Below are 18,533 nucleotides of genomic sequence, written 5' to 3'. Positions count from 1 at the left end.
TGATGGGTGGTTTATCAACCATGAGTACCAATACATTTGAGGTGGGTGGGAGTGCCGATTTATTGGACTTGGTGCCTTGCTGACCATCACTTTTCTAAAAGCTGGACATATCTGAGCAGAAACATATTTTTTGCTTAATCTGAACTTGTATCATTATGGTTCACATTACAACTAAATTCATGATATTTTATTGAGACTGCATCTAAAGTGTTAAATGTAAACTTTCCATGTGGGATTTTTGTTTAGCCATTACCCTACAAACCAGTTTAGTCTGCAACAACAACCGTGATTAGTTGGATTCTTTGTATTTGCCATATTTCTTTAGCTAATTTTAGCCAAACAAAGCAGCTGTCAGATGCTATGCAACGAGTACCCATTTTTTCACCAGACCTCTAGATGATAGGCATTCTGAGTCAGGTCAAAGATGAAAGATACTGCTGCTATATGTTGATGTGCTGACAAATCATTATTCTTGTTTTGAAGGGTTCATCCCAATGGGGGAGTAAATGGAATGTCAATACTTATCCATTTACATAGTATTAAAAAGTGGATTCACTTGGCCTCTTACTGGTTGATGTATCAAAACGTTTCTGATAAATTAAACATTTCAGCCATCAAAATTAGTCAAATTGACAATTTCTAAGAAAGCAAACAATGAAAACCTTTACTTTATTTGTCACATTTTCTTTTAGGTTTTACCAAACCCATGTGTGTTAGAGGCAGATAAACTTTATGTTATATGATTAATTATTATACATTTGTAAAATTGGACAGTTAAAAAATTTTCAATTAAGATAATAGCTACAAAATAGTACACTGTCTCTGCAAAATAGTATAATGGTGCTGATGTGTTTAAAGTTACATGAATATTACTTTTACAAATCCAATAACTATTTAGAATGAGCTTGAGAGACTGCAGACAGAGATCCATCTCTTAAAGACAGAGAACCAAATTCTGAAGCAGCAAAACCCAGATTTGGCCAGTAGCAGCAAATCTTCAGCTGCCAAGGGAGAGAAATCTGTAGCCAAAACTCAGGACACAGTTGGGTTACTCCTTCTGACCAAGAAATTACAGGATGCTGCAAAAATCTCTGAAAAGGTGAAGGCAGAGTTGAGCAGAGTGAAAAGAGTAAGTCTTTATAGTTTGTCTATATTATTAACTATGGTATTGTTGAAAACTATATACTAAGTTGGCAGATTTGAATAGAACAAATATTATAACAACCTGCTCTGTAATGTGTACATTAATTGATAGAAACTACAAAGTGTATGACCGCTCCCGTGGCCAAGTTGTTAGAGCATCTGCCTCAGTGCAAGGAGTCATGTGTTCGAACTCCAACCAAGTCATACCAAAGACTCATAAAAATTGATACTGACAGCTACCGCACTAGGCACACAACATTTAGAGGTTAGTGTTAGGACTAGTCAGCCTGGTGTCAGGATATTGTGACTGGGTCGGACATCATGCTACATAGCTGCGGCATGATACCCCAGTGTTAGGCATTAAAAATCTTAATCACACACACATGCATAGTGTATCATCATAATCATCAGTTAATATTAGTACCAAAGGTAGCTATAGGTTATTCTTGATTGTGGTGCCTCTGAAAAGCTAATTAAGGTATATTGTGTACTTTTAGACTGAAGGTAATATTTAAACAATACAAGCAGAAATGCTAATGCCAAAGTTGGTCAGCAAATAAACACAGGAAAGAAATGATCAAGGGAACTATGAATGAAACTAGATAACTTTTTATCAGCTTCTATGCCTTCAGTGACATTGTCATTGCAGGCACAGTTTTTCCAAACAAAGCAATCCACAAAGCAACATGGATTTCATAAGATGAGAAAGTAGAAAATCAAACTGACTGTTGACCACAAGTGGGGGAGACTAGATGTACTTGTTAAAAGAGTATCAGATAAAGCATCTACACACCACCTAGTAGTGGGTTCATTCAGAATGAAACCCAGGAGCTATAAAGAGAGGTGCAATAGGCCATATACAGAGTTTATTGTGCACAATTTGATACAGATGCCAAGTTAGTAATAGATGCACAGCACTCAGGAACATGACAGAGAAATTCATTTACAACCACTGAAACAAACTAAGAGAGCTGTAGCAGAATTTGTTTAGCACAATCCTAGGCAAGAGATGAAGAAGATGCAAAGAATGGCTGACACCAGAGACCTGGTCAGTTGTTAACCATCGTAAAACAATGAAACAGCAGATTAATCAATGCACATATGAACGGAAGAAACAGGAATACAGACCCCTGTATGGTCATCTTAACAAATAAGTCAAGAATGACAAAAAGAAATACATAAATAACCTGATCACAGAGGCAAAGACAACAGCAAGAAAGCTATATATGAAAGGACTATATGACATCACATGCACACTTTCAGGTAAAACAAGAAACCCGTGACAGATAACAGAGACAAATTAACTAGTCTCATCAATTAGAAGAAACAAAGACGATGATGGACTGAATATTTCAAAGAAATCCTCAACAGTATGTCAACATCAGAATGTCTGACTTGCCAACAGTAGATGAACTTCTTTGAGTCAATACAAACCCCTCCATCAAGACAGAAATCTCAAAGATCCTGAAAGCACTCAAAAACAACACTGCAGCAGGCATAGCAGCGTTCAACCAGAGCTCACACTTAACTGATTTTCAATCTAGTCTACTAGTATATGCAGTTGTATTTAAAATTGTTGACTTAAGCAGGTTCAGAAATGTTAACGCCATAGTCCTCAGAAAGTAATTGATGGTAGAGTTTTATTGGATGTTTTAATTTTAAGAAAGAGATTATGCACATGTAGATTAGCTTAATATTGATGGCTGTGCTTTGGCTCCATTTTATGTTTAGTAAAACTGACTGATCTTGAAGTATGTTTGATTTATGCTCATTAAGTTGGTAGTATTGTTTTAGCCATTGAAGCGACTGTTGATTGTTGTCGTCATAGTATTATTCTTTTGTATTCTCTGTATGAAGTATTTGTACAAGTTATTCCATGAAATTAAACAGCTACATATATACAGACTTGACAAACAAAAGTATTATTTTAAGTTATATTGAAATGCTAAGATAACTTGAGATCCATGTTAATAAATGATATTACAGTATATAGTTTAAACAATATCAATATTCCTTTGATTCACATAATGATAGATAATTGGTAGGTATACACCGTAATAAAATATAAAAAGTTTCTGAGAGACAGAGAGAGAGAGTAATATGAATATACCAAAATAGTTAAATGCTCTCTTCCTTACAGAAACATAAATGTCTGGGACTTATAATAATGATAGCACTGCATTGCTGCAATTGTTTTAATTAATATATAAATTTTCCACCCAATATTTGGCCAGATTTTACTGTTAAATTCAAAAAGTAGAAACATGATGCTTCATTTTGTCATCCTGTATTACCATACTCTCAAATGTTGCTAGATCTAATTTCATTTTGAGGTTTCCTGGTTACAAACAAACATACATGAATAACTGTCATAGCCTGATATTGACATGCAAATGGAAATGAGTAGCATTCTCTTTAACAAATCTCTATCATCAGATTCCAACAATGTGTTCAATCCTGCTGTAAATTATTGTTGAAATAATGCTGTATTTCCCATGCCATTTTCCCATTGTCAAAATAATGATGTAATTCCCAAGCCATTTCCCCATTGTCAAAATAATGATGTAATGATGTAATTCCCATGCCATTTCCCCATTCAGACCTTTTACAATGTCCTGCCAGAAATAATTAGATTGCTACCAACCAAATCTCAGATATAAACTTTCATAATTATTCAGCTGGTGATACCTTCCATGATGCAGAATCTGACAACTGCACAATAGATTTAAGTCACATATATGGGTCAGCTCTTATCAACAGTGATGATAGTGAAAATGAGTGACTGTTGATATATATGTTTCATTCATAAAACTGACATTCATTCACATATCAGTTGTTCAAAAAAATGAAATTCATTTTATGAGTTAAGCTGAAGATCATATAAAAAAGGTTAAAGTCTTAAACAATTTCTTTTGTTAAGTTACATTTTGGGATTTTATTAATTTGTCAAAAAATTGATAGGTATATAACAAAAACATCAGTATCATAGTAATTTGATCTTCGTTGCTAGATCATGTCATATTGTCATGATATAGCAATGAGATCACATTACTGTGATAATGTATATATTTATTTTATTATCTGTGAAACATAGGGTAAACATTTATCTCCTTTTCTGTTGGGCACAGTACCATCTATACTCACTTATAAGTTCAGTTAGACTGCAGACAACAAAGATCCTGATCTGTTGTAGCATATTGTGCCTGCAGGTCAGGGTCTATGTTGTTTGTTCTACTGATTATTCTTAACAAACTGCACAGACCCAGATCTGCTGATGCTTTATGAGGTTGCAGATCTAGGTATGCACAGTTTGAAGTTGGACTCATTTCATAAGCAAGTATATATGGTACTGTCATTATCAAAAAGTGTTACCACTGATTAGTACTTAATGGGAGTTGGGTGGCATGTAACATTTTGTATTAAAACCCTTTGTATATTGCCTTCTTACTATGGACCTTTGATTTTTAATTTTAGGAAAATAACAATCTGAAAGATGAAAATCAGACACTTAACAGGGAAAACCAGAATCTACGAAATGAAATTGCCAATAGATCTCCACAAAGGTATTCTCTTTTTTTGTTGAGATTGAATTTAGCCGATTGCATGATACAGGAATCACTTTTCTGAAAATGCTGTGTTAAAGTTTTATTTTCAAGTCATTGTGGGTACATTATAACTTATTTTGGGTATATCATAACACAGATCAAGGTCCCTTAGCTGAAATGGATGCAACATAGTCTTGCCTTTATTTATCCCTTTTTTAAGCAATGCAGTTACATAAAGTATGATTAAGTTTCCAGATTTAAAGATAATCATTGATAATGAAAGCTCTCACTTACAAGGCTCCCTACTTGAAGGGCCTCAGGATTCTGTTCCTGGACTGTCAGTTTTAAATGTTCAGAATTTGGCTTAGTTTTTCAGTCTTTAATGTTGAGCTATTTGTTTTGTTTAGAAATATTCTCCTGGACATTATTTTCAAAGTCTTTACTAGAACTGAAAACATTTCTTACACCCAAGAAGATGTGAGAAAAAACAGGGACTCGACAGCTTCCATGGTTTAAGACCTTATGACTCTGTCTTGATTATCGAATAATTAACAAAAGCAATAAAAACAATGATTTTGTATGTTTTGACAAATTTTTCTTGCAAGATATGAAGTTTCTAGGGCTGTACCAAATGGTGGTTTTAAACATTCAGCTGAATACATATAGAGGCCCAAAACTATTTGTCCAATTAATACAAATAGTGACTGAATGCTCCAAAATAAAACAATGTTTTCAGCAGGTTTAATGAAATTTTAATTAATTATAAAGTAACTAACAATGAACACCTGAAGGTTTAAGGTAACTATGGTATTGCCAAAATATCAAAGTGCTACAGTTAACCGATGAACAGCAAGATTCAAATTGTGAAAATCAGTCCAGCAGTTACTGCTGCATGAAGAATGCATTAGCTTTATATATAAAAGTCTCTTGACAGTGTCTGCCAATAGACAACATCTGTTTTCTGACAAGGTTTTCCTGGCAGTGTTGAATAGATGTTCACTTGGTACATTTGTTGGAGGTGCTGCTAGATAATGTTGGGCACAAGAACAGAGTAAAGAAAACCTTGCATCGATCTACCATCATGACACTGGATCAATATCCCTCAGAAATTTGTTCAGTTGGTTGTTGATACAAACTTAGGTAATCATTTCTGATTACAATGATTACAAGGAGTCTGACGTTCATGTAGGTTGACATAATGTTAATATTTGTACTGTTCGGCTAAATACAAATACCTCATTTATTAAACTAATCGGGGTTAAAGCGAATACGAGGCAAACATTTGGTACAGGCCTACTAGTTTCTTCTTCAAATATTCAAATATGTTCCCCAATTACATTAACATTAGGAATATAAGCACCACTATCTCCTGAATCCAGTTCTCCCAATAGACAAATATTCCTTTTCTATCTTTATTTTATAAATAAGGGCAATAACTCTAGCTTATTACTTCCTGTTGCCATAGTGATGCTAGTTTTAAGCTGACACAGTTCACATTGCCTTCCGAACTCAGTTGGAAATTTGTGCAAAATTTCATCCCATCCATTGAAGATTTTGTTCTTTTTGGCTGTATTAAGGATTATTCTACTGGTAGTGTATATATTATGCTTTTAATCTTGACCATAATAATGTGAATTTTTCACCTATATGGGCCTTGTTTTTTCTTTCTAGTGTTATATGCAAGAAATGTAAAACCAGCAAAAATTCTTTCGACTTTTGTCGTGCCTGTACAATGTTTACATGATCAGGTACTTGCAGCATGTGCACCAATTGATCAGAGAATACATGGTCAACAGTACTAAGGAAAACTGCAAAATCCAGCAAGTGACTTGGAAATCAAGGACTTAGATTACTAATGTTTTGAGCATTGATGCTAATACTGAGTCCATGGCCACCTTTGGGAGGATGTCATTGGGCCCTTCCCCAATGAAGATACAGTGTATGTTATCTACTGCTACTATTACATCTGGTGAATTGGAGAAAGTTATCACTCCTTCTCTACTGTCTACACTGCTCTGGAGCTACAGTGCATTGTTTGGTACAGCAAGCAATGAATGAGTTGATAATTTCTGTCCTATTTTTCCCTGTTCTTCCTTCTTCTGTTTTAGTCAACAACTTAAGAACTTTGGGCTAGTTTCTCCAAAATCTATAGGCAGCCCAATAGGTATAAGTCAAACTATATCTGGGCCTGTGAGTCCAGATGCATGAGGTTTATTAATGACTTGAATGATGTGCCATCTAGCTGCACATCATTTTGATGCCATATAACTGCCAACTGTACCATCCAGCTATCTGGTTCTAGATTCACATTGTTCATTAACTAGATTTCTTCTGTTGCATATTGTCCTATGCTTCATCCAGTAGAGTCGTGGAACATTAAAATTGCTGGAGATCTTACTAATAGATCTATCCATCTGCCTAACGTGATCAATGCCCTGGTAGTACAGCTGTTTACACTTCTGTCAATATCCTCAACATCCATGCTGGCTGACTCTGATTTTAACAAATTGTCCACACCAATTCAACAACTACATCAAGTTGTCCATACCAGTTCAACAGCTACATCAAGTTGTCCATACCAATTCAACAACTACATCCTGCAGATACAGCTAGCCATTTACTTTGAGCTAATTGCCATGCCTTGTCTGTGCTTTCAGGAAAGTATTATCGGGATATCGATCCCAACCTGTATTACGTGCACACTGAGTGTGGTTATAAACCAAATGATGTTTCATACTCAGATCCCAATCTATATGACGTGCACACTGAGTGTGGTGATAAACCAAATGATGTTTCATGCTCAGATCCCAATCTGTATGACGTGCACACTGAGTGTGGTGATAAACCAAATGATGTTTCATACTCAGATCCCAATCTATATGACGTGCACACTGAGTGTGGTGATAAACCAAATGATGTTTCATGCTCAGATCCCAATCTGTATGACATGCACACTGAGTGTGGTTATAAACCAAATGATGTTTCATACTCAGATCCCAATCTATATGACGTGCACACTGAGTGTGGTGATAAACCAAATGATGTTTCATGCTCAGATCCTAATATGGAGTAGACTGAGTATAGACAGCAATAGAGTAAAATTATTGGGTGGCACCAAAATCAGAATGTGTCCCCTCCTTCCCCCTCTTCTACACTAGCACACAGGGTCAAGGCCTCAGCTGATAATAGTGATGAGGAAGTCAGCTTTTGTTTCTGTCTTCTTTCAGTTTGGGAAAATCAAGATAAAACTGCAGAGAGACTATCTGCTCAGATCAGTGATCCAGGCAAATCCAAAGCTTTTTTTTCTCAGAGAGTCAACTACCAGCATCCTTTGAGGTCAGTCTGACTTCACCTGCTTACTCTAAGCAGATAAAGGCATTCTTTGCATCTTTTCAAAACTTGTTTGCAATATAGTGGCCACATCTTTGTTGTTGGACTTGGTTTCTCTGGCTTTTTTCAGGCTTGCAGAAAAGGCCAACAGTGAATGCAACTGGAAGTCAATGGCTAGAATATCAAAGGTAATAAACAGGGTGGCCCAAAAAGCAGTGGTAAATGCCTTCACCACTTTTGCTAACATTGATCTCATGCATACTTACTCATAACCTCGCTCTAACCAAACCAAACCAAACCACATCACACTGACCCTTCCAACCACTCCCTTCAATTGCCTCTCCTGATTGGTGGCAAGATAGAGAAAAGTACAGAGGAAGGAGGTGCAAGAACTAATCCTATTCTCTCAGCATGACACCCATCACCTTATAAATTGCTCAAACTGACCCTCACAGAGGTGTTGACCAGAGATGAGGGGATGCAGAATCATTCACTACACAACTAAAAATTGAGCCATAATCCCAAAACTGTACATTAAGACAACCTGCAAATCAGTCTCAGAGACCGTCATATCAAGGACGAAGGAAACCATTTTTCTACCACAAGCCTCCACTCTCTCAACATTGACTCATGTCCTTCAGAGAGAAAAACTGTCCAATAGTTGTCAGACTATTGTTTTCAGACCACATTGGATCAGTCTTTTTCTGCCAGGCAAGTGGGTGATCCAGATTGTCTCAGAGGGTCTTCATATCTTGGTTTGCTGACCTTCCCGAACCATTCATGATGGAAGTACTGTGAAACTTGCCAAAGGACACTTTTACAGCAAGAGCTCAGGGTACTTATCAAGAAGTGGGCAGTGGAGATTGCTCAGGATCTACAGTCTCTTGGGTTTTTCTCCAAGCTTTTTTCTTGTTTGTCAGAAAGACCAATGGCAAGTCCAGACCAGTCATTGATCTCATCTAAACCAGTTCATAATTCCACAGAAATTCAAGATAGAAATGGCAAGATTAGTCTGCTCTCCATCCATCCACATGAATTTGCCATAAGTCTCGAGCTGACAGCTGTATGTTTTCCTTTTTGCAATCCATCCGTCCTCATGGAAATTTCTGTGGCTTGCATACTGAGGAAATTATTACCACTTTCAGGTTCTCCCATTTGACTTGAACATAAGTCCTTTTGTCTTTACAAAACTACTGAACTGTGCTGTCTTCCTTTTCCATACAACTTCATCTACTTTCATGGCAGCACATTTGGACTACATCCTCCAGAAACATATGCTAAGTTCAATGCTAGTCAAAAAGGAAAGAACAATCTCTTATTACTTCTAGTTATTCTGATTAATTGGGAAAAGTCCATTCTTCATTTATCCCAATTGTTCATTCATCTATTTATGGACTTTCTCACCCACCTCAACCTGGCATATCTTCCCCACCTTCAGATGGTACAAGTCATCAACTTAACAAGGTCCATATCCAACTAGAAATGAAGTTTCTGCAATCTTGCTATCTCAGTTGTACATGTTTTCTATGCCTCTTGATTACAGGATCAGTGCAAGAAAAGGACATAACCCCTGAAGTGCTCTCATCTTGGTTGAAGTGGGTAATCTGCATGGCATTTGCTGATTTATTGCCAAGACAGAGTCACTTCATAAAGATCTCTACCCATGAAATAAGAGCAATCCATGCAAGCCTTGCCTTTGACTGTAAAATAAAATATCGTCAAGGCCATTAGTTGGCATGCATATATAACCTTCTCAAGTTTTTCTCAATGAGACTCAGCTCCACAATGATACGCTCTGGAGCTGGTAGGCCCCATCTCAGTCGCACAAGTGTCTACCTGATCTAATTACCATCAGCACAACCTCCAGACAGGCACCCTAAATAACATTCACTGGGTTCACCTAGAAATTTTGTGCAGCAAGAAGATCTCATCTTTCCAGACATAAACCACATTGCCTCCAGTTGTTACAATAATGGATTAACCTTCATATGAGGAATCCTATCTTATTTCCTCCAAAGTTACTCATTCTAAAGGTAGGATGCTCCTAACCATGATGTCATCCTGGAACATATTCAAAGGAGAAAATCAATTTTTCATTAAATTATTTTTCTCGTAGAATAGTTACTTTATTACATTACTTTAATACCATCCCATCCTCACCACAATGCAAGCCTCTCTTCACGCACTCCCCTAACCTTAGTCAAATATTAAGATATGGGATGGTGATTGTTTGGGACAGGCAATAATCTTTCACTAAAAAAAGAAGACAAACAGCAGAAAATACACAATATTTCATTTACTGATATATAATGCCAATAATGCATGCACTCGCACATTTCCCTTAACATTACCTCATGTGATGATAATAAAATATCAAATGAAATGAAATTAATAGAAACTGATTTAAATCCAGTTTTTCAGCTATCCTTAATTGTTTAGTTCTATCAATGCACTCTAGTAGGAGCTTATCGAAGTCAGTTTTCCCACTTGTGTCCTGATTCAAATATGAGTCGACTATTCGGCTCCATGAATTTACACAGTATCATCCATAAGTCACCAATATGTCTATTTATGAATTCTTCACAAACAGCAGCTAAATTTGGCCACAATTGAACTCTATTCACTGTTCCAGAATTCAACAATATATCTTTGCTTCCCTGCTTACATTTTGAATCTTCTCTCCACCAACCAGGATGCTTTGTAATGCCTTTATGGAGTCATGCACTCCCACAAACTTCTGTCTCAATCTTGACTGCTTTATATTCCCAAAACACATAAATGTATGTATGACAGCTTGCTTTATATTCCCAAAACACATAAATGTATGTATGACAGCTTGCTTTATATTCCCAAAACACATAAATGTATGTATGACAGCTTGCTTTATATTCCCAAAACACATCAATGTATTATGACAGCTTGCTTTATATTCCCAAAATACATCAATGTATATATGACAGCTTGCTTTATATTTTCATAAAACATCAATGTATATATGACAGCTTGCTTTATATTCTCATAACACATTAATGTATGTATGACAGCTTGCTTTATATTCCCCAAACACATCAATGTATGTATGACTGCTTGCTTTATATTGCCAAAACACATCAATGTATGTATGACAGCTTGCTTTATATTCTCATAACACATCAATGTATGTATGACAGCTTGCTTTATATTCCCCAAACACATCAATGTATGTATGACTGCTTGCTTTATATTCTCATAACACACAAATGTATGTATGACAGCTTGCTTTATATTCCCAAAACACATCAATGTATGTATGACAGCTTGCTTTATATTCTTATAAAACATCAATGTATGTATGACAGCTTGCTTTATATTCCCAAAACACGTCAGTGTATGTATGACAGCTTGCTTTATATTCTCATAACACATCAATGTATGTATGACAGCTTGCTTTATATTCTTATAACACATCAATGTATGTATGACAGCTTGCTTTATATTCCCAAAACACATCAATGTATGTATGACAGCTTGCTTTATATTCTCATAACACACAAATGTATGTATGACAGCTTGCTTTATATTCCCAAAACACATCAATGTATGTATGACAGCTTGCTTTATATTCCCAAAACGCATCAATGTATGTATGACAGCTTGCTTTATATTCCCAAAACACGTCAGTGTATGTATGACAGCTTGCTTTATATTCTCATAACACATCAATGTATGTATGACAGCTTGCTTTATATTCCCAAAACACATCAATGTATGTATGACAGCTTGCTTTATATTCCCAAAACGCATCAGTGTATGTATGACAGCTTGCTTTATATTCCCAAAACACGTCAGTGTATGTATGACAGCTTGCTTTATATTCTCATAACACATCAATGTATGTATGACAGCTTGCTTTATATTCCCAAAACACATCGATGTATTATGACAGCTTGCTTTATATTCCCAAAATACATCAATGTATGTATGACAGCTTACTTTATATTTTCATAAAACATCAATGTATGTATGACAGCTTGCTTTATATTCTCATAACACATCAATGTATGTATGACAGCTTGCTTTATATTCTTATAACACATCAATGTATGTATGACAGCTTGCTTTATATTCTTATAAAACATCAATGTATGTATGACAGCTTGCTTTATATTCTTATAACACATCAATGTATGTATGACCACTTGCTTTATATTCTCATAACACATGACAGTGTATTTTAACAGCTTTGCTTTCCATACAGCACAGGTATCTTTGCAGGAACACGTTTTTCTTTAAAATCACAATTTCAAGTTCGCTCAATGAGTATAACCTTTGTTCACTCTCAGCAACATGTTTTGCCCAAACTATTAATTTGACAGGTTTGTATGACACATCTCGTTCCACTCAGTTTAAAGCTAGTGTCACCTATCTGTAGCTAGTCTCAATATTTATACAATGCAAGGTCTTTCTTGTGTTGTACTTTTACATGAGGTGATAAGATATTTTTGTTTCCTTTATCTGAACCAAGGTATTTTGATTTTTAATGAGACATGGGATTGATAAAGCACTTCATAAGTTTTTATAAGGTCATAGCTGGTTAGAATATGAAGCAAAATAAAATTTTAACAAAAACTCAAAAAATATTTTTCGGTTCTGGCCAACTGAGAGTTTTGGATACTGATATTAATTTGTTGGAACATTTGTAGTATTATTTTAGTTATGTTGGTCATAGATGAGAAGAGCTCATTAGATGGGCCACTGTCTGTCGTCAAACATCCACCCATCTGTCCTTTAGCCCAAGTTTGTTATCACTACTCCACCTTAGCTACATAGAGGATTGGCATGGAACTTTACACACATTTGTCAATTTTGTTCTAATGAAAATCATACATGTACTTGAATGGATCGTCATATCAAAATGAACTTTTCATTTAAAGACTGAATATGCTGTCTAGTTGGTCAAAATGAAAATGGTGCCAATTTTACATCCTGTATGATCATCATGGAAGCCATCTTGAATATCTTTGTTATTGCTACTCCACCAAAATTTAAAGTTATATTGACATTGTGTTTTCACAAAATGACACTATGATATATTTTTGGCCCTGAATGAAAATATTGCAGATCTGACTTCAATATGACTGTCACAATGAATACATTTAAAATTTTGTCAATTATTCTTCTGAATGGAAGGTCATATCATGATGTGGATTTCACCAAACTCGCTTTAATGTTGTTTAGTTTATTCTCAGTGAAAATGGTGCTGATCTTACAGTCATTATGTTTGCTATGGCAGCTAACTTGGAAGTGATATTTCTGAAGTATATCAAAGATGGTTTAAACACACATCAGTTAAAAAGAAGACATGATCTTATCTTTAATGCAAGGAAATTCTTTTCAGACAGTAGAGTGTTAGTCCCTTCAATGGACTTTTCCCTTTGATGGACCTTTGTTTCTTTACAAAATCACCTTTCTTATTCATAGATCACACTCCTGCATGAAAACATTTTCCATGGGAGCCATAGAATATCCTATCATATTATACCTCATAATGAAATATATGATACATTTAATTTTATTAACAATGAAATAAGATGCATGACCATACTCATCCTTATAACAAGAACAGCCTTATAGTGAGTGATATTTAGATTTTATTTGCTACAGTGTATCAGATTTCATAATTTCCTGATAACACTAATTGATTGGTTTATTTCCTGCAGGTTTGGCAGATACACAGTGTCCACAATGGAATCAAAAATTCAGTCTTATGAGAAGGAACTGAAGCAGTTGAACAAAGCATTGGAAAGAAGTGACACATACATAGAGGAGATAGAAAAAGAGCTCAAAGATCTTAAGAACAAAGACAAATACTCCACCTCCTCTTCTTCTGTCCCAGCCATATCTTCTACCACACTGGCTGACAGATATTCTAGTCGAGAAGATGCAGAGGTTAGAGTTCAAAAGGACTATAGGTCAAGCTCAGAGTCTAGAGTATCTTCTAGTGAATATGGTGTAGGTTCAGGTCATCCAACGAAGAGACAATTGTTCAGCGATGATCTTCAGCGGCCATCAAGTCCATCAAAATATAGAGATGTCATATCAGCAGAGGAGAAGGATCACCCTTCAACACTATCACGATACAGGGATAACACAACTTCTTCAGGTGAGCAATCAAAGTACTATCACAATAATCACAGAGAGGATGATGATGAAAGAGATCTTAGATATCATGGTGATTACAAGAGTGATAGGAACCAAGATGATGCCAAAGGAGGTAACAGTAAAAAACGTGTGACTTTTGATCTGCCAAAGGACGGCATTGCTACAACATCATTTGACCTTGAAATGCCAAGCCCAATCAATCCTGTTCCAAACAAAACTTCAACTGATGGACGTAGTTCTCCAATAAAAGGAGTTTTAAAGAACAGCAAGAAACCTGAATCCAATGCTAGTGATTCACTTGATTTGCCAAAGCCACATTCTTTGGATAACTTGTCTTCAGATCTTTCACGCTCAAAAGACAGCACATTGACTGATAGCTATTCTCATCAGACAAACAGATATTCCAAAGCCGATGATGATTTTTATGTGAAATCCAAAACATCATCATTAAACCAGCATGACTACAACCTGGATACTCATTATCCAAAGTCAAAGTCATCTGGTTACAGTGCTGATGACAGTGAACTGAGTGGTCCAGGTGACCTTGATCTTCCTTTCAAAAGGTCCAAGGAAAAATCAAGCTATACTGGAAGCAAAAATAATGACTTGGATGATACTCAGATTATTGAAAGTGAACTTGATGACTTGAACATTTCCATGACTCCTGATTTTCGAGACTGCATGAAACTTCTTAACAGAGCTGAGAAAAAAGTGAACAAAGTTTCATCCTTTGAAGATGACCTTTTTGACTCCAAGTCTTCAGATGCAGATTACAAGGCCCCAACTGAAGGCTCAAAGTACAAGCCTTCTACAGACCTTGACTATGGTGTCCCAGGTGATAGTGCTAAATATAAAATAAATGATGCAAGCATTCATGCATCAACAGGAAGTGCTAAGTATAACAGCAATGGAGACTTTGTGTCTGGGCTAAAATTAACAGATGACATTGCAAAATCAAAGTTTTCGACAGACTATGATACATATTCACGGGCTAGGCACTTGCGGTCAGGATCATTGGACAATCTTGTTCGGGATATCACACGAGATGACAACCGATACAAAAGTTCATCTGGAAGCAGTTCTAGTGCCAATAATTACAGAGCACCATCACCATCAATGCAAACTAAATACAACTTCACCTCAACTAATAGTGGCATGGCAAGAAGTCCTTCAGTTGACAACCTCCTCTTGTCTAAACCAGGCTCTGGTTCCTCACTCAGTAGGTATTCCTCATTGGATGACGTTGGAGGATACAAATCCTCACGACTCAGTTTGCCTTCCTATTCTGGATCCAGTGCTGGAAAATACCCGGGTGAGAATAAAGAAGATTTTGTTGGTGCAAAGCAAAATGTAGATGGGGATGGTATGGGATCTAAAGACATTGCTCACTCTCCCAGGCGGAGATCTCTGTCAGATATTGGTACTTCGGTGTCTTCATTGGGAAGCAGTAGTGGCAAAGGTTTTGACACAAGGGAACAGCAACTACCACTTCCACCTAGCAATATTTCAAGCCTTCCCCCTTCTGGTGCTAGCTTAACCTCCTCCTCTGCATTTCTTACTGATATTGACTCCAAAACCCGACAAAGGGATGTAACTCACAAACCACCTCTATCTTCACGCACCCTTGACACTGCTAGTTCACTTTCTCGGCTTTCTGCATCTGGCACCTCTATGTCTACCACTGGCACTAGTTCCACCCAGCACTTGCCTACACCTCATGTTGGCTCAGGGTCCAGGTCGTCTTTGTATACTAACACCCAAGTAATTGATTCCCTAACCTCCACTTTGCCTTCCAAGCCCAAAATCGACACCACTTCATTGTCTAAACAATCTGGTTCAGGGTTTACTTCAGGTCACTCAGACATTTCCTCAGCTATCAGGACAAGAACTTTAAGTGCTGATGGAATCAATTTTTCTGCAACAAAACCTAGAGTGCTTAGTGCAGAATTTGAAAAGTATGTTTCTGGCGTTTCAGATAATTCTACCTCACATTCTACATATCAGTATAATTCCCATGAAAAAGACTTTAACATGAAATCTGAATTTTCTGATAAGTCTTCATTAAATGATTTTAAATCTAATACAACTGCTAGATCTAATAATTATGCTTTATCTTTGACAGGCAGTACAGCATCCTCCCAACCCCTTGGGCTAGACAGTTTCCCTGCTTCCCATTCCTTGGGCCCCTCATCCTCATCTACTGGTTCAAGTCGTGGATTTGACAGCTATGCATCCTCCTCCCTACCCATCTCATCAGCATCACGACAAACTGTTCCATCATATTCGTCATCATCAACATCCACAACATCCTACTTACCTTCATCCATGGCCTCACTGACCTCCAGTTTGACCTATTCCTCAGCCACACAACCTTCTAAATACTCCACATCCAATAGTGTCCCCTTTACACTAGCATCCACAGCCAATAGCAGACCCACAAATGGCTATAGTAGCTCAGGGAAGTATCTTGACAGCATTCCGGAGACTAATCACACGGGACATTTCAGCTATGTCTCCAATTCCTCGGGTGCAGATTTCTCCTCGAAGCAGATGGATTCTTTGATGTTGCCAGAGCCAAAAAAGAGACTGTTTGATTCTTCAGATGATCTTGATGTATCTGTGAGTCCCATCAAAGCCACAAGGAAATTGTGAAAATATTATGCTAAATTTGTCTCCTGAGGTCTTGCCATATCTAAGAAGAAAGTACACTGTGTTACTTATGTCTGTCCAACACAATTTTCATTTCTCCTCAATAACTTTTGAAGGATTTCATGGATTGAAATCAAATTTGGTTTTCACCCTTTTCTGATAGAACTTAACTTAGTTATGGTCCCTGTTTGACAAAACTTTGTCCTTCAATTGTATATTTGCTTAAGAAATTTTTAAAACCTTCATGGTTTGAAATATTTGGTACTGGGCTTTACATTGGTAAGACTAAATTTAGTAACCAGCTCGACATTAAGTATTCTTAAGTCATTGTTTTCCAGCAAAATGTTGTAGAGGTTTGCCCATGTTCTTCTTCAAACTTTACACATCAGTTTCTGGTCAATAATGTTTGAAGGACTTAAGAAATTGAAATCAAATTTGTTAGAATTATGATTCCTACTTATTTAGAACTTTGCCATTCATTTGCATCATAGTGACAGGGACATCCATGCCATATGTACATGTTTCTAGTTTTCCTATTGTTTATTGTAATAGATGCTAGCCCTATGTATATCATCACTGGAGAGGTTTATATTGCTACTTGTTATGCCATATGTCCATAGGTATGAATGTACATCTGGTTGCAGTAAAGGAAGGGCATTTGTGTTCCATGAACACATTTCTACAAATCACTTTGAAGTTTCTCTACACAAATCAGGTTTGAATTATTGGTGCTACAAGTTCACACGTTACTTATATGCACTTATTTTGTTGTTACATTGTCACCTCACCATTCCCACATAATAAGTCTTATATGTATTTTTCAGTCAATTCATATGAGGATTTTCATGTAGCATCAGTTGTTTTGAATAAAATAGATAACTGCTTTTTGCTTCAGAAAATATATACGTCTACAGATGCATTTCATTTTAAACAATACAGTCAAACCCACTTACCTTGACATCAGTTATTTCAAGAGCCCATATATGTTGAGCATTTTGGTCCAGTCACAGAAAAATCTTTCTTGGTTATGCTGATTTTTGCCTGCTTATCTCGACTCCTGTTAGGTTGATAATCTCGTTATGTTGGGCATAAGTTTCGGTCTGGAGTAACATGTGGACATGCTTAAGTCGACAAAATGCAACTTTTAATGTCCATCTCTGATCTACCATTTCCACAACTACCGGTACTCTGTACCAGCAAGGATTGAAAAAATCGGTACAAGACCAAATTTTACCAGTACAATTGCTAGTCAGCCAATCTCATGAATGCATGGAGTAAGAAAATTTCTGACCTTTACAGGAGCTGCTTTCATAATGGAGAGCATCAGAAGTCTACAACACAATAAGATAGTACATTCCACACAGCATTGTGAATTTTATCTTTATCTGTAACTCGGTAAGTTATCAGGTCAGCATCATTAAATGTAGCTAAAAATACCTAATTCATTTTATGTAATATATTTAAAACTAATTAAGTACTTTTAGCTACATTTAATGATGCTGACCTGAAAATTTAGAGTTACAGTAAGGATAAAATTCATGATTCTTTGTGGAACAAACTGTAGTGTAATGCTATTCCAATATTGTCAGTCAGTTACCAACTTAATTCATACACAGTTAACAACTTTAGTTCAGAGTTCACTTATAAAGTAAAAAGATAAAGTGTTTCCATATTTGGTTTGAGTGAAAGCCATCAACTTCATCATGGCTAGATCACATGACTTAC

General features: G+C 36.3%; 1 protein-coding gene across 1 annotated transcript in view; it reads left to right on the top strand.

Annotated features, from left to right (window-relative positions):
* Nucleotides 1-17,920, top strand: part of LOC149797838 (uncharacterized) — a 30,070-nt gene extending 12,150 nt beyond the window's left edge. The window contains exons 4-6 of the mRNA XM_089960810.1: nt 899-1,129; nt 4,618-4,706; nt 13,718-17,920. Of these exons, the coding sequence (XP_089816936.1) occupies nt 899-1,129; nt 4,618-4,706; nt 13,718-16,811 (3,414 nt within the window). The 3' untranslated portion in view covers nt 16,812-17,920. The remainder of the gene's footprint in view (nt 1-898; nt 1,130-4,617; nt 4,707-13,717) is intronic.
* The last annotated feature ends 613 nt before the right edge of the window (nt 17,921-18,533 follow it).

The sequence above is a fragment of the Sinohyriopsis cumingii genome, chromosome 6, assembly GCF_028554795.1.
Source record: "Sinohyriopsis cumingii isolate HCF-2022 chromosome 6, ASM2855479v2, whole genome shotgun sequence".
In the NCBI taxonomy this organism is placed as follows: domain Eukaryota; kingdom Metazoa; phylum Mollusca; class Bivalvia; order Unionida; family Unionidae; genus Sinohyriopsis; species Sinohyriopsis cumingii.
The sequence above is the reverse complement of the archived record's forward strand: the minus strand, read 5'-3'. Positions and strand labels throughout refer to the sequence as shown.